Genomic DNA, 24,693 nt, shown 5'->3' on the forward strand with positions numbered 1-24,693 from the left:
TTAGAGGATAGCATTAGCACATTCACACCGACAAAAGGGTCAGGTTCAGAAGCTCAGCAATGTCCAAAGCCGCAGAGCAGCGTTCGGGTCAGGGTTTATGGGGTTAGCAAGCAAATGAGATTAAAAATGATGGAACAGAAGGCTCAGTGATCAACACAAGAAAATGGCTGGCTGGTATTTGAAAGGACAACACTGCCTTTTACAAATAAAGAAAACAAAAGCTTTTGTGGAGCAGACCATCCACCTGCCTGTCCACATTCTTCCCCCAAAGCCCACTGTACCAAGGATTTGGATAACAGATCCAGGTGAGCACAGCCTCAGAGGCAAGATGGACTCAAGAATACAGGGCTGACTTCCATTCAGCCTTCTAGGTGCCTGCAAACTCCTGTAATGCAATTACTATTCCTTTCAGCAATACTCTTATCCTTCCAGCCACTTTAGGAACACTGTGAAAATTCTACAGATGATGGTCCTACAAAGGACTCAACTCAATAAACATACATTTAGTCTGCATGAAATATCCGCCTCTTACTGTCAAGCACAGCAATGCTATTTTAAAGGTCTTGGCCCTGGATTTGCTTATCTAGCTCTTTTGGAAATCAAAACACAAGCTAAACTCTATGAAAATAAGAGATGCTAAAGCACAGTAGTAGGCAGAGCTTCTTCCCTACTGCAACTGGGCACAGCTGCCTTCATTTGCAGGGAGACCATGTCAGAAAAAAACACCCTGCCCTCCCCAAGTATTGTGCCAAACATGACTAGTTTGGAGAACAGCTCAGGGAACCAAAGGGTCTGGAAATACCTTGAAAGGCCTAATGTAAGCCAAAGTTCTGTACAGAATGAAGACAAAAAAGCTAGAGAAACCCAGTCAGCAATCCAGCACAGGCAGCAGTACCCATATCACTGCACAGTGCTCTACTTGATCCTGAGCCGAGGCACATTCTTCCTACATATCAACTGCGTCCACCTGCAGGGTCAACCCTGCAGCAAGAGGCAGTCTGAGAACAACTGCTTGTCAACGTGCTTCCAACATTTCCAAGTGCAACACTGGAAACAGCAAATTCAAATCCTGATTCCTCCTGTGCTTCACATCGTAATTCCAGAGAGGCCAAAGAAATTACACCCATGAAAACAAAATGGATACTAAAAAAAATCCCATCCTTTTAAGGAGTCCTTGCCCATGTTTCTGCTGCATTTAAAGGGCTCAGTGACAACTGTGCTCATTGTTCCTTACATTGCACAGACTACTGCACGAACTGTATATTGCAAAGGAAACAGAGTTCTCCCAGATTGCTATTACACCTGCGCAAATCATCCCAGCTGTCCCAGGTACCTCTTGGCATCCCACTGGAGCATGTAACAAAGTCTAAGGGAAAATACCAGCACCAGAAAGCATCACTGGCTGCACCCAAGGAGTGTGGAAGAACAAAAATGTTTATCAGTGCTTGTAACTTTTCCCTGAGGAGATAACACAAGAGCGTAAAGGAACCATCTATTCGCTGTTCCAGCCTACTGCACGTGACTGTTCTGGTCTGAAAAACCACTGAAGCACACTTTGCCAAATATTCCCCACCTTCCCCTGCCACATTAGTCACAGTTGTCCTTCAAATATGTGAGTAGTAAGTAGTAGTGCTGCTGAAAATGAGAATCAGAGGGTAAGTTGCTTAATGAGTTACTGAGTGTTCTTCCAACACACGTCTCAGTCCCTTTTGCCCCGTTTCCCTCTCTCTCCCTACCCTTATCTTCCCTGCCACAAACATTTTCGAGCCCCAACCACCCAGGTCACTCCTTTTTATGTCCAACAACACTATCTGACTTAATCCAGTGGAGTTTCGGCATGCAACTGCATGAGCTCTCAGCTGTTTACTTCTGACAGGACAGGAATAAGGGCAGATTTAGGACTAAAGTCTCAGTGCAAGGTGAACACTGATGAAAACTTTTTGATTGTTCTAAGAAAAACGCGAGACTGAGTTAAGACTCTAGAGGACAGAATGAAATCAAATCACTCCCTTCAGCACAGACTGTCAGCACCAATCCTGGCACGAATGTGCTTAAATTGGGCCGTGCAGGCAGGTGACTGATGCATCAGCTTCAGTCCAGCTGAAGTTCGTCCATCTGCCTTAAAGCAATCAGAACGTCAATTCACAGGTGGTCCAGTAATTTCATCCTTGAAGGTGTTTTTTTTTGTTTTGTTTTGTATTTTTAAATTGTACATTACTACACCTGCGCAGAAATAAATAAAAGAAGGATGAACTGGATGCACAAACGGGCAGTAAGCAAGCACAAAGCAGGTTTGGAAGGGAAATCTGTATTGTGAAAAGCATTGCGTCAGAGAGCTCTTCTGCTTCAGCTTAAGCTGGGGATCCTGTTTTCAGAAAGCATTTTCTGTCCACTGCTTTTCTCATCTGGTAATCCCGTTACCCTGATACAAAAAGCCAGCGTCCCCTGTGAACAGTTGGACAGGGTGGTTGTGCAGCAGTCCTGCCCGTGTACTGCTAGGGCTGTACATACTGTAACAGGGACTACAGTACAGGTATGTACGCGGCAAAAACTAAGCTTTGGATGGGTAACCAATTATGATAATGGCTTTAAGCAAGCAAGTTGTCAGGGTTACTCAGGCACATTAAAAGATGCAGCACTGTTGCATTAATTGGAAGCAGAAAACAATGGTAAAGCTTATGACCGCCGTACCTGGGATGACAGTGGGCTGAGCAGACGTTCGGAAGGCGTAGTGAGCTGGTTTGGACTTCCCTTGCTGGTTTTCAGCTATCACAGAAACCTCGTACTCTGCATTCCAGTCCAGAGACTTCAGCATGACGTGGTCGCTGCCAGAAGGAAGTCTGATCTCTGGTTTCCATTCTGAGGAGTGCTTCTGCAGAACAGCAACAAGGCAGGCAGAGATGCAAAACATACAGCACAATGTTAGTAGCCAGCTTTGTGAACAAGGTAACAGCTAACAAACAAATGGAAAACTGGGGAGGCTTCTACAGAAGGCACATGCTTCTCAGGTAATTCAGAGGTGCAAAATGACATTTGCTGATGGCTCCAAGTGGACAGGACAAGAGATACTGAAGCAGTCTCTTTCCTGCTCAGAAACCTGCTTTCTGCAGTATCACCATGGCTGAATCTGTCAGTTCTCCCTCTCGTCTTTGTCACATCGTACAACTACTTCCATTTCAGAGGAGAAAAGCTGCAACTTCTGTACACCTCTGCTCTGCAAAGCGCTTCTGTATTGGACTACCTGCAAGATCTTAGCTTCAGGGTTGTCTGCCAAGGTATCTGCTTGCATTGTAAAGCCTGAGCACTGAACAGGCTACAGACAAATCAGGCTTGAGTGGCAGTCATACTTACGGCTTTATATTTGATCAGGTAATGTCTAATCGGGGAGCCACCATCATCCTGCTTGATAACATTCACTTTAATGGAGTTTCCGTCTTCTCCCATCTGACCTTCCAGTTTGGGTGCACTGGGTTCCCCTGAAACAATGGTGGATTTACATTTGTGAAAAATTCATTAGGAAAAGAGCACTCAAAAATCAGAAAAACACTTCACTACACTAAGCTGCCAGGGTGTTGGCCTTACCCTGGCTCAGCCACACAGGACGCTGCTTGTCTAGAGACACAAATATTCACACTCAAGTACTTCTTGAATTTGGTAGTTTGTTTCCACTGATGCACTTTACCATTTCTGTGTGTGCCTAAATCAAGTCAGAGGCTAAGTGAAAAGGCAAGGATACCCTGGAACAAACCCCAGTTTTTCACTTTTTCTGTTCAAAAACACTTGTGTGAAACAACCTGGAAAAATCAAGTTAGAGAATGTGGCAAACAGGCAGCATGGAAAAAGGGAGCACCGTAGCTGTCATACAGACCTGTGTTTGTACTTAGAATACTGTTGAGGTTTTACAGTCCCTGGACCAGAGACTCACTGTTTGTGGCCGCTTAAGTGGGTGTGAAAAAGTGGTACTGCATTGCAACAGTTTCTGTTTTCAGTCTGTTTGCACTGGTGCATCTAATTGCAATAATGAACACAGGCTGGAGAGAACTAGAATCCTTTCGCTCTTCTTCTGTATGTTTTTAAAAAGAAAAAAGCCATCGCTTCCCAATTTGTATCCCTGACGTCAGCAGAAAAAAGTGAAATTTCATTCTCCTCTTCAGGGCACGGTGATTTACAACACCCTTTCACACCCATGTCTCTAACAAGTGCTCTTTCCTAGCCAGTTTCTCCCTAACTTTCACAAGCAACCTGCAGAGGATGGTTTCTCTCTCCCGCAAGCAATCATCCTGTATCACCTCTAACAAAAGTAAAATCCACAGGTTGATTGTATATTCACAACATCCCACTTCAGAAATACCGCAGCAGACTGATAAAGAGGCATTCTTCCTCCTTCCATTTTCTTACTACCCCAGGGACCAATTGTTTCTCAAGTGCTCTGATAGCCCGTGAACTCACTGTGCCAGAGACATTACTACCTGCTTATTTGTTTTTATGGAAAAAGAAACCAAGCAACCAAACAACCCAACAACATAAGCATCAAATTAGCAAAAGTACTTAATTGATAAAGGAGCCTAAGAGCCTTGGTCTCCTTTTAAAAATGACAGGGACCACCGGAGAGCTCAGCTCCTGCTAACTTTGTCATTGCCTGGATGCTGGCTTTGCTCCATTTTATGCAAGATAGAGTCAAAGGCTCCTCTACACCAGTGCTCATCTGAGAATGGACTTGGAGCTATTATTTCTACAGCTCTGAAATGTCCCAGGAGCTTAAACGCTACTGCAAGTCCGTAAGATTTGAGAAAAATTATCATAAATCTTGCTGAAGCTTGCCAGGTTGTTTTATAGTACTTACTGCCTTCTTTACTATCGGCTCTGTGCTGTAGTCTCAGTGTTTCACTCATGAATTCTGGGCTTAAAAGCTGTTTAGGAACTTCTGACCATTTCAGCTGTTATTCCCTAAAGGCTAATCTACCCAATTTCTTTATGGGTAATTTGAGCAAAAGCAACACTGCAATTATTTGCAAATTAAAGCTTACAAATCAGCTGCAGTTGGCACTTCCAACAAACTCCTGAAATTAATTGTGCTACATTGGCTGGTCTCATTACAGGCTCCTAATTCTTACCAGTATTTTATACATCTGTTAAAGTGGCTGGGCGCTAAAGAGCAAAAAACCTCCTACACCTCCATTCAGCCACAGTCCGTACAGATCTGCTAATGCTGAGCACAGACTGCACCATTCTAGCTTCAAGTGGCTACGGTTCTGCTAAAGCACTCTTGTTTTACTCGTAGTGCTGGTTGGGATTTGGACAAGAGGCTTTCTTAAAGACACGCTGACATGTGCCCCAAAGTGTGGGGAAATGCACAACTAAAACACGCCCAATTCTGAATGTATCCCCCAAGAAGAACAAGACCAAATACTCTGTAACATTTGCGACTTAGGAGCCTGAACGAATGAGAACAAAATCAGGACTCTGAAATAACATTTGTGACCTTCGAGTTCAGCCCATTGCCTGAAACAAAACTTTGAAAATTTAGTTCTGCTGTATTATACTAAAAGTGGAAATAAATAGTAAGTCAGCAGTTGTATTAGCTTTGGCAGGCAACACCAGCTACGCAAACTTACAGGAGCTTCTATATTTCAGCCCAAAAAACATTCTAAACTCTAAATCTCTTCTGTCTGGATTTGTATTCAGCACTTAATGGAAAGCACATGCAGTTTTGACTGGCAAGAGCAAGGCTAATGTTCCAATAACTTTCAAAGTTCATCTTCAGAAGTAATTTGAAGCCTTCCACCTCCAAAGCAAGAAATCAAGGGGATTTTTTTTTTTTTTGGTGAGACATCAATGAAAAAACCCTAAGACCTAGACTGAAACAGTAATTTTATATTAATTCCATTTCCTTGCAGGATAACACACCAACTGTTCCAAGAAGGTAATTACAATCCGTAGTTCTTTCATGCAAAATGCATACATTTGTGTTTCACAAAGTCGTAGCTTTTCTTCAAGATGTAAAGATGGAATGCTCCTGTTTTCCATGCTATATTTCTCTTTTCAAAATCCTCGCTTCTGCCTACATCCCCATGACAAGGCTTCCACAGCAGGAGGAGGGGACACAAAAGCTCCGCGCCCCAACATGTAGCAGGTCTCTCTGTGACTGTACGTTGAAAGCACAAACGCAGTGCTCTCAAGGTAAGCGTGGAGCTGCCGCTGCATGGACCTCTAGTGCAGTTTGAAGCAGACCAAGTTCTCTTCCTGTGTGCCCTATTTATCTTACGGGAGGTGCTACGTGCTCCTCTGGAGCTGTCTGGGTTCACACAGTACAGGGCCAACTCAGTCACGTCCTCAGGAAGGACACGAGAATTTCGTGATTAACGGATGAGCACATTTGCCATCTACTGTACAGACAAAGGGATGGATTTTTGTCTCTGCTGCCAGCTTACTGAAGCTGTATATTTGAGAATCCCTTCCCAGCCCATGTTTTTCCTGGAGTTATGAATGCTGAAATCAGGGAATGCGTAACAGTGAAAGTTAAATGTGAATAGGTGAGTTCTCGGTGAGCAGAGGTACCTCACCCAGGCGTACTGCAAATACCAGGTTAACCAAACTGTTATCTTTCCCCAATCCTGAAAGAAAACATCACTGCAAAGGTTTTGATTTTGAATACTGAGTTGAAGAAGCTATTCCTGAAATAACTGTCAAGCCTACTAGCCAACAGTTACATGGAAGCAGGAACAAATGTTCTATGTTTTTTTCCCCACACAAGCAAACTAACTCCCAGTACCAACTGGGCTGTTCATGGCCACATGCTCTGCTAGATGCTGAGACACCTCACACAGCTGAAACATTCGTGAGCAGCCATGCTTGCCTTGTTTGTAACAGACTTGATGAATGGCTTCACCGATAAATAGACAGTGCAAGATCAACATCTCCTTGGTACTCTTTCCCATCCTCATCTCAGAAATAGAATTATTACCAGGCGAACAGATGCTTAAGTGATAAGGGAATACTGTAAATAAAGAATCAGACCTCTTATCTAATATAGCCTAGATTTTTTTTCCCGTGATTGAGTACCAAGACTAAAATGTGAATGACCATCCCTTGTAAAGATGCTCATTTCTGATACGAAGATTTAAAAAGCTAGATTTGCAGCTGTACTTTATACGCAGCCATTCCAATGACTAATTACCCTCCCTGCTGAAACCTTTCTTCATTTTAAATTGCCTAGTTTCCACATCCCAGTTCTTTCTTTTCCCAGTTGTTTAGATATGTTCCTGCTCCAAGAAACATTCCCTTCTGATAAGAGAACACGGACCAGTCCTAGGGCTGAAACCCAACAGTTGTAGAGGTGCAACACCTCATGAAGAATATTTGGCATTTCTTTCCCCACGAATACATAGAATTTAATTGATCTTAATCAGGCAGATACAATCCAGATACAGAGCTGAAAAATTAAAAATGGGTTAGTGTGTAGTTCCAAACAAAGGAGGAAGAGGTTTAGTGGGAGAAGTTTAGTCCAGCAGAATCAGCATCTCTATAATAAGTCAGTGTCAGTAGCTGAAGAGAAAAGGTTGTCGTAAGAAGGTTAGAGAAAAAAACTCATGCACATGGAACATGCATCCTCCCTATGGGAAGAGGGGCTGCAAAACAAAAGTGCATCATGAGGGTGTGCTACATGCCTGGGGTCTCCCATTTACACTGGGCCTACTGGACACACTGCAGAAAACAGCCTGTTCCAGCTGCACTTGGTGGGATCCTTACAGAATCCTCCTTGTTATGACACTGCTTAGCTTACTGAGAGCACGGCTCCAAACATGCCACACTTGCTCCACTTTGAATTTGCTCTGCTGCAGAGCAAGGGATGCAGGATCTCATGCTTTCACTGTGTGGGGTGCTGATGCTGAGCAGTTACGTCTGAGCCACAGAGCACCCTGCTCGCCTCTGTGACTGCACTGCCCCACGCTCAGCCCCACAGTCAGGGCACCAAATCGTACAAGCAGAGCCCACTGGAGGGCAGGATAAGGCAAGTAACTAAAATCTTCCCATACTTTGCTTGGGAAGTGGCGTGGTTTTGTTCAGAGATGTAAAGATTACAGGTTTCAGCAACCCTGTAGACTTTGGTAGAGCTTGACAACTTCCACTGATTCAACTTCACCCACAGAACATTTTTCAGAAAAGAGTAAACCAAACCGTGTTTTACAGTCTGCTTCTCTCCCAGTTGAAACTGTATTTGAGCAAACCCTCTATGAAGCTGAATTCAAGACAGCTCAGCTTTTAATGCAGGGAGTAGAGAGCCATGGAAGTGCAGTACAAACTATTCCCCGGTCACAGGGCACTAAATTTGTGCTGGACCCCAGAAGTGGCAGTGGTGCAAAGACAGACTGTCACCTCTCTTCTCCCACCACATTTTCCTTTTGCCCATTCACTGAAAAGTGGGTCAAATGTAGCACTAGACAAATGCACCACTGAGTCTATGAGCCTAAATCCTTGTCCAGCTGGCACCCGGGAACAATCCTGCATCCTTGCCTTGTGCAGAGAATACAACTGCAATCTGTCTATGGTAATTTCTGCACTACATGAATGAGGAAGCAGCTGATTCCTGCATTTTTTTTTGACCGCCATGTAAATGGGATTAGACTGTGATCTACAGTTTCACCATTTGAAACTAACATCAGCCACAGTTACGCAAAGTCTCCACAACTGGTAAATACACAAGGGTGAAGAAGAGTAGGTAGGGAGTCTTCACAGTGTACATGAGAGAAACGAACACCGACAGGAAGAGATAAGGAACAAAAACAGAACGTGCAAAAACGAGACAACCAAGCCTTTCACCCTCCTGGATTTCACCCAGAGAGGGAACAGACCAGGGGAAGAGGGGCTGCTTCCACTCATGCAGTCATGTGGGAAGGTTACTGGTGTTAGTTCTGTTTTCCTGGCAAACCCCAGCTCAAATCCTTTCCTGGTGGTGGTCCAAGACAATAAGGTCATTTCAAAATTCATAGATGGAAAAAAAATTGCTTCCTGGGTTTCAAAATGGTTTATTTTCTTAGGGAAGCAGAGAAGCACTGTTTTCCCACCTCTTTAAATTATGCACATAGTATCAAGTGAACTTGCAAAAAGCAAAAGGTTACAGAAAATGTTTGTGCTACCGTATGTCTTACTTGGAGACTAATTTCATCTCCACAAGCTGCAAGGGTCAATCATTTGCTTCTCGATTTCATGGAAATCACCAGCCACTCTAAATGTTCCTGTTAAATGAGTTCAGACCTGGATTAACTCCCTTGCCTGGCACTGAGACACTGTGTGGGAGAAATGAAGTGCTCTGGCAAGAGCAGTGCAATAGGACTTCTCATGCATATAGCAGTTCCCATCATCTACTCTGGGTGTGCCTATACATACCCTTCGTTATAAAAGCTTATTTCCTGCTCTAGCTATGTTAAGTTCTACACTTGAAAGATTTTTCTTAAATCATAATGTGACATGCTTACCAGTAACTGACTTTGAGACATGAGGAATTTCTAATCCTTTTGATAAGCGACTAAATATGTATAGCATGAAGATATGTACATAAACATATAGCACAGGGTCTAAGTGTTGCTGAAACAACCACAAATACAGTGGTTTGCATCACCTGAGCATCTCACTCCCCAGTTTCTCCAAGAGCCTGTAGTTAGCACACCGATCATTTAAAATGCAAAAGGATTTTTGCCATCGGTATTAATGGCAGACACAGGCTTGGATGCTGACTGGGGGATTCTGCGAGGGAAAGAAGCAAATGACTGAGCCACATGAGTTTTGTCGTCCTGCCCCCCAGCTAGCTTCAAGCTCAGCACAGAAGACCGAAGTTTAGTTCTTCGCATGCGGACAGTGCTGGGCAGCTTCTCCAAAAGGCCTGCGGGAGGATTTTGGAGCGATGCAAGTTGGAGGGCCCTGGCTGCTGACCGAGGGACTCCTCCCCCAGAGCTAGGCAACCCGTCAGAACGAAGCGTTTTACCTTCTGTTCACCAGCGAGGACGACATCAGCAGCACCATGCAAGGCACATGACAAAGTCACATGATACGCACGCACATGATGGGTTGAAAGGAAAGTGGAGTAGGTCACATGGAAAATACAAAAAAATTAAAAAACTGATGTAAACAATGGGCAAGGGAAAAAAATCAACAACAGAATTACAGACTAAATAAAACAGGAACCAAATTAAATTAGCCAGTATATCTCAAACACTGGGGAGACAGTAACAACGCCTGCAAATAGAGAACATTAACCCAAGGGAAGCGCGGAGTTAGGGTATGCTGGGCACACTGCTCAGTGACAAATACTGAGTCGAGGAAGAAACAAAAACTGCAAGAGGAGGACTGCACCCCACAGCTTGGGCAGCTGAAGGACTCCACACGACTGTTGGAAAGAAAAAGGGAACACATCATTATTCAGAAACACTCCACGCATCAGAGGTGAAATAGTCAAAATCGTAGCTCGCAGTTCAGTGAAGACAAACCTCAGCGCTGCACATTGAGGTGTTCTCCCTTCTGCTGAAAGAAATGCCTTCCTAAATATTAACAACAATACTTACAACCCTATTATGTGCATACATTTCCAAGGAAAGGGTTTTTTGTCTCAGCTGCAACCAGGGTTTGGTCAGACTGCCAATTACCACTGAGTGCCCCAGTTCTACCCAAAACCTGAGCCTGATGATTCAACAACACTGAATGAGTCCCGTGCAATGCTTTACACTGATGATTTCATGTCTGCGAGGGTGTTCTCTGACAAGGAGGAATGAAGCGCTCTGCACTGGAAGTTAATGACAGAGGTGGCATGAGGAAGACAGCTACTGCTGGCAGAGATGAAGAAGCCAACAGACTGTATGGCAAGAGTAAAAACAATCAAGTGTTAGACAGGAGCACGCTACTACCTCCATACCCAGTTTCTCTTCCTAAATCATGATCTGATTTTTAACTCGCCTAATTAAAATGAGGCTACTTCACACTGCTCTGGCACTTCCCCCGTAATTTCGTGTAAAAGAGAATGAAATCCTTAATCTTTCACCTGCTCCTGTCTGACAAGATTAAGGGCCCGGCATTACTGGGGAAAAAACTGATAATATAAAATGTAAAATCAGTTTATCTGAGCTTTCAAGCCATTGTTTCTAATTATAAAGGTAGACTCATGGAACTCCAGGCAGGAGCACAATGATGGAGGGAAGTTTACAAGTTAGAGTGCCTGGAAGGGCATTCAGCGTCTTCTGCTCACGAGGAAACATACTGCCAAATCCCCACTAAGTGCACTATCAATCTTCACATTGTACAACTACATGAGTAGGTTTAAAAATAGACGAGAGATTTAAAAATCACTTCCTCTCGAGGGAGAGATTTAGTTAAAGATCAAGGGCAAATTAGCAGTATAAATATGACTGAAAGCTAATTTGGATGAGGCTTCTAAGACACACAAGACTTCTGAAAATATTAGTTAGCTTAACACCTTGAAATTCATCCTATTGTCATAGGCTGAAGCCAGAAAGTCAGAGCACCGATTCCCTCGGAGCTTTCAAGAGAAACGAGGCCCTGGTACGCACAGCCTGCTACTCCCAGACAGTACTTACCGTGTGAGTTTGGAAATACAAGGGCCTTCATAATCAGACCTGTCTCTCAGGATTACCAGTCTAAGGAACATGATAAAAATGTCATTTACAGCTACTGTTATTATCATGGCTTGTTGAGAGATATGGACCATTGACCAGCTTACTTGCAGACCATATTTAAATGAAGCATAAAAAGGGGAGATGCCGTTGTGTCTGCCCTGTGAGAATGCTTTTCCCTCAGTCCCTAGCTTTGCTAGCCAACTAGACCTTAGATTGCAGTTGTCTGTGAACATTACATTCCTTTGGTGCAGCGACCCAGGGTAGCTCTTTCTGGTAGTATTCTAGCAGAGAATATACCTCTGTACTTACTGCCTGGCAAATCTGAAATGAGTGAAAGGAAAAAAAAAAAAAAAGTAATATGAAAGACAAATTACTTAACGCACAAATGCTATTAAACTTCCATTTTATATATAACTACGCTCCCTTCCCTGCCATTTTTATCTTATGATACCTAGTGGCCAGCCCCATTTCTTGAGGAAAGAAATTCCAAAGCAAAAAAGAGTCACCAGCTCTATGGGATGCCAACGTGACCTTTTTCCCCAAGACTGCAACCTATTTTGAACTGACTGGACGCACTGTGCATGATAACAAAGATTTTATAGAAAACTGAACTTGGCTTGCTACCTGCATGTCACTTGCTCAGTGTCCTGAACCTCCCCTCCTCCCTTATCCTGCAACTTTGGAATCCATTCACCAGTATCTAGAAGATATGACAGAAGTTCCCATAGCTTCTGGAAAAACAGGAGACTAGACAGAGGAAACACCCAATTCACCACCTCTATTGGAAGAAAAGAGGAAAAAAACAACAACCTTCTAATGTGACCTCAAACATTTTGCTATGCAAAACAGATTCTACAGTGGAAACAGCTGCAAGAAAGCCATCTTCATCACTGTCTGTGATACAAAACTGTTTAAATGAGGTACATGTTCCTAAATCCCTTACTAGGCTCTAGACATCTCTTCCCATACATTACTGATCACACATTGAAGTAAAAAACTCACTGAAGTCAGCTAAGAAGCTCTCTTCAGCTTCATTAGGTTTCAGTTATACCCATTGTTCATTTTACTGACTTCATGATGCTGTTCAGGAGCTTCCATTTCTAATTGCTCTCACTTTGATTCATTTACCCACTGAGGTTATCTCAGAGCAAGACACAAGCTCATTCAGCAGTGTCATCAATAATTAAATGAACCGAAGTTCTAGGAGCATCTGCCTTGTGCAAATGCCCCTTTATGCTGTTGTGTATAGCATATTCATGTGCTGCAGAACAGCTTAGCGTGGAAAACAAATGTGCCTATTTGCATAAATCAACGATGTACACAAATGACAATGACACAGTGAGAGGCCACATCTGCTTCTGCTCAATGTAAGAGCATGAACTTCAGTGTAGGTGTAAATGCAAACTTTTACCCTTAAAAGAAAAAAAAAAAAAAAAAAAAAAAAAAAGATGACCACCAAACCACAATAAAACCCTCAGAAAAAAACAAAGAAAGACCCCCCAAAAACCCTATGACAGCAAACAAGCAAAACCAAACAAATCACATGGAACATGTCTATCATGAACTAGATCCTGGTATCTTTTCTGGATAAAAAGACCTGCCTTTTTTTTTTTTATAAAACAAAACAAACAAACAAACAAAAAAAGGAATGTTCTACAGAACAACAGCAACACATTTTCCTTCATAATTAAAGCCTACTCCCACACATGTAACACCAGAATGTACCTGCCTCCTCAAAAGTAAACTGCGAGAACATTGGTAGACCTGCTGCCTGCCCTCTTTTCCCCTGCCCTTCATCCTCTCTACTCAGCCCCAGATCTGATTAGAATTAACAGTTCTCTTCAGCAATGCACAACTGCTCACTTCAGGTGTGTCAGGAATTAGTCTGACATGTTTATCATGTCTAAAAATGATTAAAAATACACATTTAAAAATATAGCAAGAAGAAAAGCATTTGCTGTAGTCACCAGCATGTAAAAAAAAGTACATTTCATGTTATTTGTAAAGACCGTGGAGTGTGCCAGTCATACATAGTAATGTTTTTATTTTTATTTTTAAAGCTTCCTTTGACGGTTGTAGATTAACTTTCCCTCCATCAGAAACCCCCAAATAATCACATATTTCATGCTTTTAGTATTTTCCATTTAGAGGTCACGAACCATTTATAACCCACGACATGTAAGCACACCGGTCTTTATCTCAAAGACCATAGTCACAGCCATACGTTTCATTGAATCAGAAGAAAAACATTTGGGTTTGTCTAAACGATTAGTTGTTGAAAGCAAGCACATGCACTGGATAAACCTCTCTCTTCCTAAACTGGTTGTCTTCATCTTCCAGGACTGCGTGGCAAATACTTACTTGACTTCTGCCTGCACGTGATAGGCTATAGATCGTCTGCAAGCAGGGACTGAAGTTGCACATTTAATACGTCCACTTTGTGCCAGGAAGATGGATCACTGAGCTCTGAGCAGATCATCTAAAGCAGACTCTTCACAATGGTTCTTCTGCCCTCAAATCAACTAATTCAAGTTTTGTCTAGTTTTGGTGACTACTTGGATCCAGCATGGAAGCGTCTGCTTACCTGACTCAATCTCCCAAGAAACGGCTTGGTACTAACCAGGTACTGAGCAAGAACTGAGGGAATCCGAAGTCCCTCCCAAGTTGAGATGAAGACTTCTTGTGAAGTCTTGGACCTCTTAATGCTGGCAGGGGATCACTGGCAAGATGGGAGCAATGCTCCCTCTCCCTGCAGTGCCCTCTCCTGTAAGATACTCTATCTCCTCATATGCATCTTCTTTCAACAGCCAGGATCAGAAGTTGCAATATTACCTCTCTGTCTCTGAATTCACAGAAAATAGGCAACGCAGGATATGAGGAAGATTACCCAGTCCGTGCCCCTTTTGTGAGGGCAGCTTTAACTCTAAAATTCACTAAAGGGAAGCATGAAAAGAAAACATTCCTTTTTGAAATAACCATCTAAATTTCTGTCTTTTCTTTTCCTCTGTGTGTCTTCTAAATCCTCTATTTCAATTTTTTACCACATGCTTGGTAGGATGACAGCACGAAGAGGAGTCAGAGCGGTACCGTGCTGGGCTCTTAACAACTACATGCTCGCATAACACTTTAATGCCAGATTGTTGGTTAGCAGACATCAAAACAACAAAGCACAGCACTTTAATTCCCTCGATGGAAGGGTTGCAGCATAACAAACAGCACTCTGGACCAAAGGGGAGCAGTTCCCATCTACTCACTTGGCGGCTCTGTGCTCTCAGATTCAGTAAGAGGCCGAGTTGCTATGGAAACACGAAGGATAGATAGGACATGTAAAGGTGAAGCATAGCATGAAAGGAAGCTATGAAAGGCAGGGAGCAGGGGTGAGAGAGAGCAAAGAAAGAAGGCCCAATGAAGAGAGAATGAGACTGAATCCTCGCGGCAGATGTTTGTTACCTGAAGAGCCTGCAAAATTGGGCTGTACCGCTGCTGTTTTCCAACCCCTCTGAATCTGATTTCAGAGGTAGCTACGGTGTTTCTGACTAATTCTGACCCAAATAGCCATCTAGGTTCCCATCCTGTCATCTGCTAACTGCTGATTTCCAGAGGCCCTCCAGAACAGCACCTCATTGCTAGCTTTCTCCAGGCCCAGCTATAAAAGACAAAGGAGCCAAGATTCCCGAGAAGTTACCCTCATGATACAAAGACCTTTCTGACCTTCATCTGCTGTGGCCAGGGTACAGGCAGAAAAAAGGAGGAAACACCATGTCTAACAGCCTCAGAAGAACTGCCCTGAACTTCTCTTTCTATTCACAGGATGGCCACTGAGAGCTCAGTTCTCCAAAGACCAGCACTACATCCACCCAGCTAGCTTTAAGGGAGAACACCCTCTGCTTTGCTGCTCGTACACAGCCACTGCATTCTGCTTATCTTCTCTCCACTGTGCATTGGTAACTTCTCTTCCTCACTTGTTAGCTAGTGCTCTTGCAAAGAAGGAAAAATAAAGCAGGATACGATAGAATGATAGATGACTGCTCCGCTGCTTTCTCAAAAAAAAAAAAAAAAAAAAAAAAAAGGGAAATACTGAAATGAAGAGAAATCAGGCATTTTTTGACAGAAGATGGCAGACCGAAAGCCCCCTAGGATTGTTGGTAAGCACTCCACTTCCAGGAGCTAAGGCAGACTGTACAAGCACCAAATACAAGGATTAGAGGGAAAGGACAAAAAAGGATGTCTCTACTTCCAAAAGCCCTTGAGAGAATGGAGCACGAGAGACACGAGATGTGATGATTTCTCTACTATAGAACATCTTGAAAAACAAAAAAATCGTCGTTGGCATGTCTTTGTGACAGAGCAGATTACAACTACAGCTGCAGAGTAAGGTAAATTGTGATCTCTGGGGTTCATTTCTTTTCCTTATCCATCACGGCACCAGCCCTTCTGGCATGAGGGGTGAACAGGATGGACCTTTGTGTGGTTTGCAGCCTAAATCTGATTATGCAGATTTAAAAAAAAAAACAAAAAAAAACAAAAAAAAAAAAAACAGAATATAAAGAAATGAGTTTCCTTACACGGTTCCTGAATGTGACTTACTAACAGGGTTCGTAAAGCACAAGTCATTCACTGCTGATCAGTAGAGTATCTTCCCCCTCTATTTGGCTCTGAAACTGGACTCGTGTTTGCTGGGCTAAGATGATTTCAAGCAATTCAACCTCACATCACAAAAGCTGAGCACATCTCATAAAATGTTTCACAAAATGGAACACAAACTGATCAGAAACCTTAAAATCAAAAGTCAGTGACAACACTTGTACCAGCTTTCATGTGGGCAGGCTTTCACTCTGCAACCTTCTCTCGATCCCTTTCCCTCCACCAGCACACCTGGGAGCTGTCTGTGGCTTTTCTCTGTCCTGGAAGCTCCTCTACCAAGAGACTCAGTTTTTACTCAGGGGGGAAATATATATAGAAAGGGAAAAGAAAGAAAACACCCAAGGTTGTTAGGCAGACCACACCACACTCAGTGAGGAGCTGCATGCAGAGCAAGGTGCAACAAGACAGCCTCTTCCATCATACTCACTCTCTGCTAAGCGCGAGGTGGGGGCAGCAGTGCTTGCTAAAGGAAGAGAAAGGAAAGTGAGGAGGGGAGTTGACTCCTGTTCAATGCTGCCAAAAGAAGGACAACTGAAGGGTAAAGTGTTAAACTTTTGTCAGATCGAACGTCTCTGGACACAAAGCACAAGCAAATCAAGTGCTGCCTCCAACTCCAGACTCGGCACTTTGCCAAACCTGTATTTTGGACACTGAATTCTTGCTTTAAAGCAATTTTCTCATACCATAAGATCACTGAACACATACCACGGGGCCTTCATGTGCCTCTAAGATAGGGAGAAACTACTTTGTGCTTATGGGGGAATGTGCTTGGGGGAGATGGAAAGGGTAACTACAGAGACATCTCAGCAGGTTTTACAAAATGCCCTCAGTTTTTAGACTATTTGAAGTAGAAAAAAATGGTTATTTTCTCTGGTTTTGACTTGGCCCATAAACCAGTAATATCGTGTGGCCATAATTCAAACACAGATGAAAAAATGAATTTTTGCTTGCCAGTGATCTCTTTACCACTGCTGCAACTCAGTTTGGGATTTGAGAGCCTCACAGAGCACAGAAGAATTAGAGAACCAAATGCTCAGGTGGAACACAGCTGCAGGGCAGAAGGTTGCTAGAAAGAGCAACAACAGAATTGAATTTGGAAATAAAAAAATGCTATACTTCACAAAGAAGGGAAAAGGAATTAGAACTTCCCATACAAGGGTGTAGAGTCAGGGATTACAGACTAGTTGATGGCTGATTGCCACATTAAAAAAAAAAATAGCAAAAAACAATTGGAAAAAAAAACCACCACTGTACAAGAAGTTTGATTTAATATTCTCCTTCAAAGGCACCTACCTGTCCCCAAGTGGTGAACATGAGCTTTGGCAGACAGGTCTGTGGACGTGCCTGAAACAAGGCTTTAAAATACTCTTTTTCCTCTCTGCTGTTGGATCTTTTCCCATGGTACTGATCTGCACAGAGGCTAAATGCCTATGGTCTTATCTCCCTTGTGTATCGTTGATGATGTTCAAATTCAGAAGGGCCTACACCAAACGGTTTGCCCGGTGGCTATAATACCAACCATGAATAACTTCATTTAAGGTCTGAGTTACTTCTGCTGAAATTAACAGGCTCTGAACAATTTTAGGCAGCATTCTGCACATGCAGTTCAGAACCACGTCTCCCAGTTGACCCTTTGCAGCTATTAAAATTTGCAATTTTGCCTGTCCATCTGTCCATTCAGTTCCCCACCTTGACTACCTGTCTGTCTTGTTAGTAGTCTGCTAAGTACAAGCTCTTTATAACACAATCTTCAAGGAAAAACAGTGCAAGTGGGGTTCAATTCATTTATTCAATTAGTTTAGTATACAATCTACACAATTACAGGAAGACTGTTCAAAGAGTACTACATGTAAAGAATACTAGGGAGAAGAAGGGAAAAAAAGTGATGTGTTTTTTTCCTCAATTTTTTTTTTGCTTCTTTCAAAATTCTGTAAATATTCACAATTCTGAAGTTTTCAATTGGCTCTTAGTTGGTATAAAACACCTGAAATCCAGCCAAAGCTTTTGTCTTAATTTTTACAAATTTTGATCAATTCCTAAGCATGAAGCCTTCTACTACTCCACTCTCATCAACGAGCTAATCTTTATTATTAGGCAAGCACTTTAAGTTAAATATTTGAATCACATGCTGTACAATAAAGACTAAGATGTTAAGCCCATAGTTCTGTTCTATAAACGACAAGTATCAACCAGAACAGGACGACTACTCTAGTGTCAGTTTTGTTAGGAAACAGACAGTACCAGATACTTCATTTCTAACGACCCTAGAAGGAAAAAGGCACTAGATTAAAAGCTAGTGCTATGTATGTTAGGAACAGAAAAAGTGAAACAAATGCAGAGAGGCACTTACGTGAGTGAGGGATACCTGCAGTTTTTCCATGGATGGAACACAAACAAAAAGAAGACAGATAGAAAAAAAAAACGTAGAAGAGGTGAGAAAAGGAGACAATGAAAATGGAGCTGGAAATTCAAAACACCATCAGCTGTCCCAAATCCAACCCTAGGGAGTGGGGTAGGCAACAGGAGTTATTGCAACCAACTGGGTATTTATTGGGAGGGCTGGCTGACTGCACAGGGCCTGGATTTCTAAGCAGCAAAACGCACACTGTTCCGTTATGCTCAGCAGCTCTGGTGAGGCTGAAGTTGGCAGAGCAAATCAAGACCATGCACAGATCTTGGGGCCTCCCAGCATGCACATACATGGGATAGGAATAATGCCAGCTCTGAGTTCAGAAGACAGTCCTGGACAGAGGTTTCAGAAGAGCTATGAAATAGGTACACAGGTATGTGTGTGATGGGGGGAAGAAGAACAGGCTCCAGATCTAAACGCAAGGAGAGCAGGGAAAAAAATCCCAGGAGGTGCGAGGGATTGATTGCAGATCCTAATATTTGGATAAGGCTGTGGACAAGGATAAAAGATGACCTTTTCCCTTCCTGCTTTTGTCACATGTCCCCTACCCACTCTACACTCTGCCACAGAAGAGCATCCTGCCATCAGAGTGGAAGATTGCCCAAGTAATGCAGAAGAGAGGCTGTGGTAATTGCTCACATGCTGCATGGAGGTCTTAAAGCAGTAATTTGCAGAAGAGAGAAATCCTCCTTCATCGCACCACAGTTCATGGCTAATCCTTTGCTGAACTTATTAATTTCTAATTTGCAAAAAAAAACCTTGTCTTGCTACAATGAAGAAACATTACATTCTTTAAGAGCATGCACTTCTCAACCCACTGCTTGTTCTTCTTAAAACATCGTTGAACTCTCCATTGCATAACCCCTTTTCTTTGACAGTATGCAGTTTATACTAGTAACCCAAGGCACAGACTAGTGTGAATAGCTTCTTTGCCTCCCACCTTCAATGAAGATCTTTAATTAGTGAAAGAACTCATTACAATCAAAAAGTACCACAAAAACAACGGGTGCAGCAAGGTCTGCAAGAGAAGAGGGTGTTGTCCATGCATGACAGAGATTCCCTGGAAAGATGCAAGGAAGGAGAACCAGAGAAGCAGAGGGAGGTCTCAGTTTTACTTACGAACTGGCTGCGTCTTGAAGTCCGATGGCAGGCTGATCTCACCCACACCCTTGCCGTTCACTGCAGACAGTCTCACAGAGTAGGTTGTCTCAGGCTTCAGGCCACTGATAGTGATCGTGCCCTCCATATTTGCTGTTACAGAAACAAAAGAGGATAAGCAAAGAAAGGCTCAGGCCTGAGGCAACAAGAAATGCCATGTTCCTACTGTACTCATGCTATGTTTATGCCACGAAACAAAGCCTCCTTCTGGGTCCAAGCTCACAGTCATGAGATGCAGATGGAGGAGGTAACTTGTTTTATCATCCTACCTTCTTTTGCATCATACAGCCTCGAATGCCATTCTCCCTCGCCCAGTGCTCTCCACTCTGCCTTGTACTTGAGGATGGGCACCCCACCAGTAGCTTCAGGTTCATCAAACTCCACCCGGGCAGTACTAGAGTATGGTTCCACTCTGTCAATAGAAGGAGAGGACGGAGTATCTGGGGGAGGAAGGGGAAACAACCAGTGATACATAAGACAGCGGGAAGAAAGGGTCCCCAGCTCCAGTGGCAGAGTAAGCAGAAAACTTGAAATACCAAGAACACCCTTGTCATGGCTTCATAAAGGAGAGAAGGGCAGGCCTGAGGGTCCTCTAAAGGGCTTTTAAGAATGCTAATTAGTGTAGAGACCTTTATTCTTGTGCCTCCTCTAAGATGTCAGAGCTTCAAAATACATTCTCTAAAATCACATATTTTCTCTAAGAAAAAAGGACAGCCTGAACGGAGCAACAAGAGCATCCTGGATGTGGTTCTATCCCTACAGTCTCTTCCACAGAGCATTCCAATACACAGTGTGACCACTCCTGCAGCTGTCTCTAAGGCACCCCACAGAGTTGATGATTTAGGGACACCAGAGGCCCTTCAGGTCTGCTGTGCAGTCAGACAGTGGGCTTTTCATTTGGTACTTAGTGGTTTCTGTCTTGCATTACCTATATTACTAGGCACATTTGAGATGCACACTCACATGCACGTGCACTTGTGACAATGTCTATCAGAAATCAAAGATCATAGTTCTGTCAAAATGTACTGAAAACACTGAAAAGAATGAGACCCTTCAAAAACAAAGCAACAGATGGCAAAGATCTTGTCATCTATAACCCATCCCAACTCAAAAACCTACGAACAATCTCTTTCGAAGTGGAAGCTGGCTGTCCTGTTAATCCAAACTAGAAAAAAAAAAGTCACTCTGTCACCCCAGCTCAAAGGCTGCCTTTGCCTTTCCGTATCTCCCTGTCTGGGATGCTCACCCGCCTGCACAAGAATGAACTCTGAGGACTCCTGGCCAATGCGGTTCACAGCAGTGCAGTTGTAGTTTCCAAAGTCATTCTCAGAGTCTGGTGTCACCTGTAGAAGGAATGAAGGTGCATGCTCGGATCAGAAAACACATTTCACTCTGCCATTTACATTTGCATTTTGCTGGGGGAAGAAGTAACAATATAGTACATGTGCTGACACACTGAGGGCTGTCCACAAAGGGTTGAACTAGAGTGAGCAGAAAATTGAAAGCAAGGAGGGAGTGGTGTTTCCCATTACACGATGCCCTTTGCATTTCTTTGTCAGAAACACCACACAACTTCCTGCCCACTAACAGGGTGTCCTGATCAAAGACTGAACTTCATCAACATCAGAAACAAATTGCTTGATAGCACCGAGCCTTCCTGGCTGCACATCCCTTCTCCCCTCCAAGCTTATCCTCACCTCCAGGTAGCTTGCTGATGGAGTGTTGTAGATCTTGATGTTGCTGTAGTTGGAGCTGGGAAGCAGCTGTCCATCCCGGAACCAGGAGATGACAGCACTGGGGTAAGCAAATACCTCGCAAGTGATATTCACTTGATTCCCTTCCCAGGTGTAGACAGCCACAGGGCCCTGAAGCTTTGGGGCATCTGAAAGAAACATATTCGTGAAGGCAATATGAGCCAGAAAAACTCTGGAAGTAGCCCAGTCAAATTGACTGTAAATATTCCTTGTCTGGGGCCCAGTCTGATGTGGGAAAGGGAAACTAATGTAGGAAGAGGACAGCCTTCTTATCCCATGGTTGGTGGTGGTGCTGGTCTTTTGCTGAAGGACATAAGGAAGAAATCCACTCAGTCCCAAAGGCTGTTCCTAACACAGTGTGGGAGAATAAACGGAGAGCATGCTATGCATCCGAGGAAGTGCAATACTGACATATCCCATGAACGAGGCTGTGGCAGATTCATGGCCCATAGTCTTCCTGGGGTGCAATCAGCATTTCAGCCGGAGTTAACCAGTGCAACCATTTGTGTGTGAGTACACTGCAAAATGTGACTCCAACAGGAACATTATTTCAGACTGAGCTGCTTCTCATGCCCTCTACCTAGATAATATCCATTTCCCTAGTTGTACGTGCCTTTGTCTCGTCAGAAGACGAGGAAATCAGAGGCAGCTCCCTCCCCACCATCTAAATACATGAACCACCCCTCTCCCTTCTTACACTGCACTTCGAGGTACATGGCTTGGGAGTCCTGCCCGATGGTGTTGCTGGCTGTGCATACATACTCTCCGGCATCTGTGTACTGAATTTCTTTCAGAGTCAGGGATGACACCCGAGCATGGCTCCGCACTACGATGCGCCCATCCAGGGTCTGGCAGAAAAGGAAGAAAGAGTCAGAGGCTCAGCTCTAAGCCTGCAGCGCAGACTACAGGGAAAAGCAGAAATGAAAGTCTACCTTGCGCCAGCCTTCCAGTGCTCAGTATTTCAGAAGTGATCACCTGGCAGGTGAAATCACGAGCATGGAGCAGCATTTCCAAAAGCCACTCAGCCTTGCTGCACAGGACCAAGTGCAGTGAGGGCTTAGAAGGACTCAGGTAATGGGAAAAAAAAATTAAATGAAAGACCGAAGTACCAGATGCTACCATGTGTCTGAGGACAGCTGGATAACATCAATCTGCTTCTCAGAATAACAACTGTAGAGATCCAGCTCTGGTTAAAACATTTTTGCTAGCATGCTCTTGCAGAAACCCTCCCCAACTTGTTCTGTGTTTTCACTCTGAGAGAACTCAAGACATACTCTTCTCTCACTGCTACTTGCTTTGTTTCAACATCCTTGAAATGGCACTGCTGAGAACACAGACCCAGCTCTCAGAGCTAAAGCAGGCAGGATAAAAGCTCAGAGTTTTCACACGAATGTGGCACTGAACAGCGAGCAGGGCAAGAAAACTACATGACCCCTCTAAACACAACCTGCTTCAAGGTGTTCTGATGCTTCAAGAAAACTCTAAAGCAAACTCCACTGGTTACATGTCAGTTCAGAAACTGCTCCCACAGGCAGTGTAGGGCCATCAATGACAGAAAAACAAGGAATGTAAAATCCAGGCTACCATCCGTTTCAAGGGACTGCAACCACCCAGGGGTCCCAACCCATATATCATTTCCCCCCCCCCCCTTGAAATTGGATTGCAGCCTCTTTGGCCTGGGACCAAGCCCAAGTGCTCTCTTAATGCACTAGCACAAGTGGCTCTGGACTCCTTTCTCCACACCGGTGTTTGTGCAAGCTCTGGCTGCTTGTGATCAGCTTGGAAGCTTTAAAGGACAAACTTCTCATCTTGTTTCCAAAATGACATCAGTACAGGTGAACAAGTTAGATGCCCTCACTGCTGTACCTGCTGCTGCAGACCAATGCCACAAACTCTCCTGCCTCTCCTGCACTTGGTCCCTTGTGTTGCTGGAACCAGTTGTGTATTCCATGAACACACCACTTGGTGTGCACTGTTTCTTGGAAACAGCCAAGGGTCCCTTAACGTGACATTGCTCCACTGTGGTATCTTACACAACTGAAGTGTATATCGTGTCACCTCCTTTCTCCCCAGTGCCAAGATGCCATACGAACAAAACAGTGCCAGGCAGTTAAGATAAAACAAAACCTTTAGCAATAATACAACCAATCCTGAAGATGAAGCTCTATTTCTTATAAAAGGCACATGTAAAGAGAAAGAAAGATGAGGAAAAATATTCAAGAGAACAATATCCACACACACAAAAAAAAAAAACAACACAAAAAACCACACCATCAGTTTTCTTAATTGATATTTCAGCCCAGCAGGTGCTAACAATTCCTGGCTATTAAGAGGCACAGGATAGGTAGAAACTTCTGAGGCAGAGATGTGGACAGCTGTAAGCCCTTTACCTAGCCTCCCTGGCTCAGTTATTTTGCACCCCACAGTGTCCTAGCAGTGGTGAAACCCCCTAAGAGAGACAAGGAAGAACTCACGCCATACCAACAGCCAACTCTACAGAAAAGGGCATCATGGTGCTCCACGCTGCTGACTGCTACAGCTTATCCTGAGATGCACACAGGTGTTTTTCTCCAAACTCTGACAACCCCATGGCATACAGTCACTCTGTAAACAGCTGGTAGAGATTTTAACACCCTAGCATTAAGACAGGAGGGAAATCCATTTACCACCTTTCCCTTCAACTGAAGGATTTTTTAGTCCTTTCATCAAGCGTCCACGACAGCTTCAAACAGTCTCCTCACCCATTTTCCACCCACAAGATGTCATTATAAAGCAGCACCTGAAAATCCTGACCACAGCACTAACTCCAGTGAAGGAAGATGAGTGCTCCTAGCTCCGTGCTTGATCCTCCTCCCATCTGTAAAGTTGGGCTAACTCCTAGTTACCAGCCTGTGATGCAACAGAGGTGCAATTTTGCTTGTAACTGAGTTTTTGTATTAGCCACTTATTGTCAAGATAAGTCTACACAAGCTGCAATATGCTTCAAGAAGTTCTCACTGACAAGTCAGATACTTTAAAACAGAGAAAATAAGGAATTCAGAGACAGCAAGCTTAATAGTCTTTGTGTTCACATTAATAAAAAGCTTGAGACAGAGAGTACACT

General features: G+C 43.6%; 1 protein-coding gene across 9 annotated transcripts in view; it reads right to left on the bottom strand.

Moving 5' to 3' along the window:
- NCAM1 (neural cell adhesion molecule 1) overlaps nt 1–24,693 on the bottom strand; it is a 102,719-nt gene that overhangs the window by 15,337 nt on the left and 62,689 nt on the right. For 6 of the 9 annotated variants that reach the window (XM_072027756.1, XM_072027751.1, XM_072027755.1 and 3 more), the window contains 7 exons: nt 22,288–22,438; nt 21,534–21,718; nt 21,083–21,179; nt 20,106–20,276; nt 19,798–19,929; nt 3,352–3,476; nt 2,692–2,872 (listed from right to left, as the gene is read on the bottom strand). In XM_072027756.1, coding sequence (XP_071883857.1) covers nt 2,692–2,872; nt 3,352–3,476; nt 19,798–19,929; nt 20,106–20,276; nt 21,083–21,179; nt 21,534–21,718; nt 22,288–22,438 — 1,042 coding nt within the window. Of the gene's footprint in view, nt 1–2,691; nt 2,873–3,351; nt 3,477–14,878; nt 14,921–16,695; nt 16,732–18,618; nt 18,634–19,797; nt 19,930–20,105; nt 20,277–21,082; nt 21,180–21,533; nt 21,719–22,287; nt 22,439–24,693 lie in introns of all 9 variants that reach the window. The other 3 variants (XM_072027752.1, XM_072027750.1, XM_072027753.1) reach the window with 1 other exon arrangement.

This window comes from Anas platyrhynchos, chromosome 25 (genome assembly GCF_047663525.1).
Source record: "Anas platyrhynchos isolate ZD024472 breed Pekin duck chromosome 25, IASCAAS_PekinDuck_T2T, whole genome shotgun sequence".
Taxonomy (NCBI): Eukaryota; Metazoa; Chordata; class Aves; order Anseriformes; family Anatidae; genus Anas; species Anas platyrhynchos.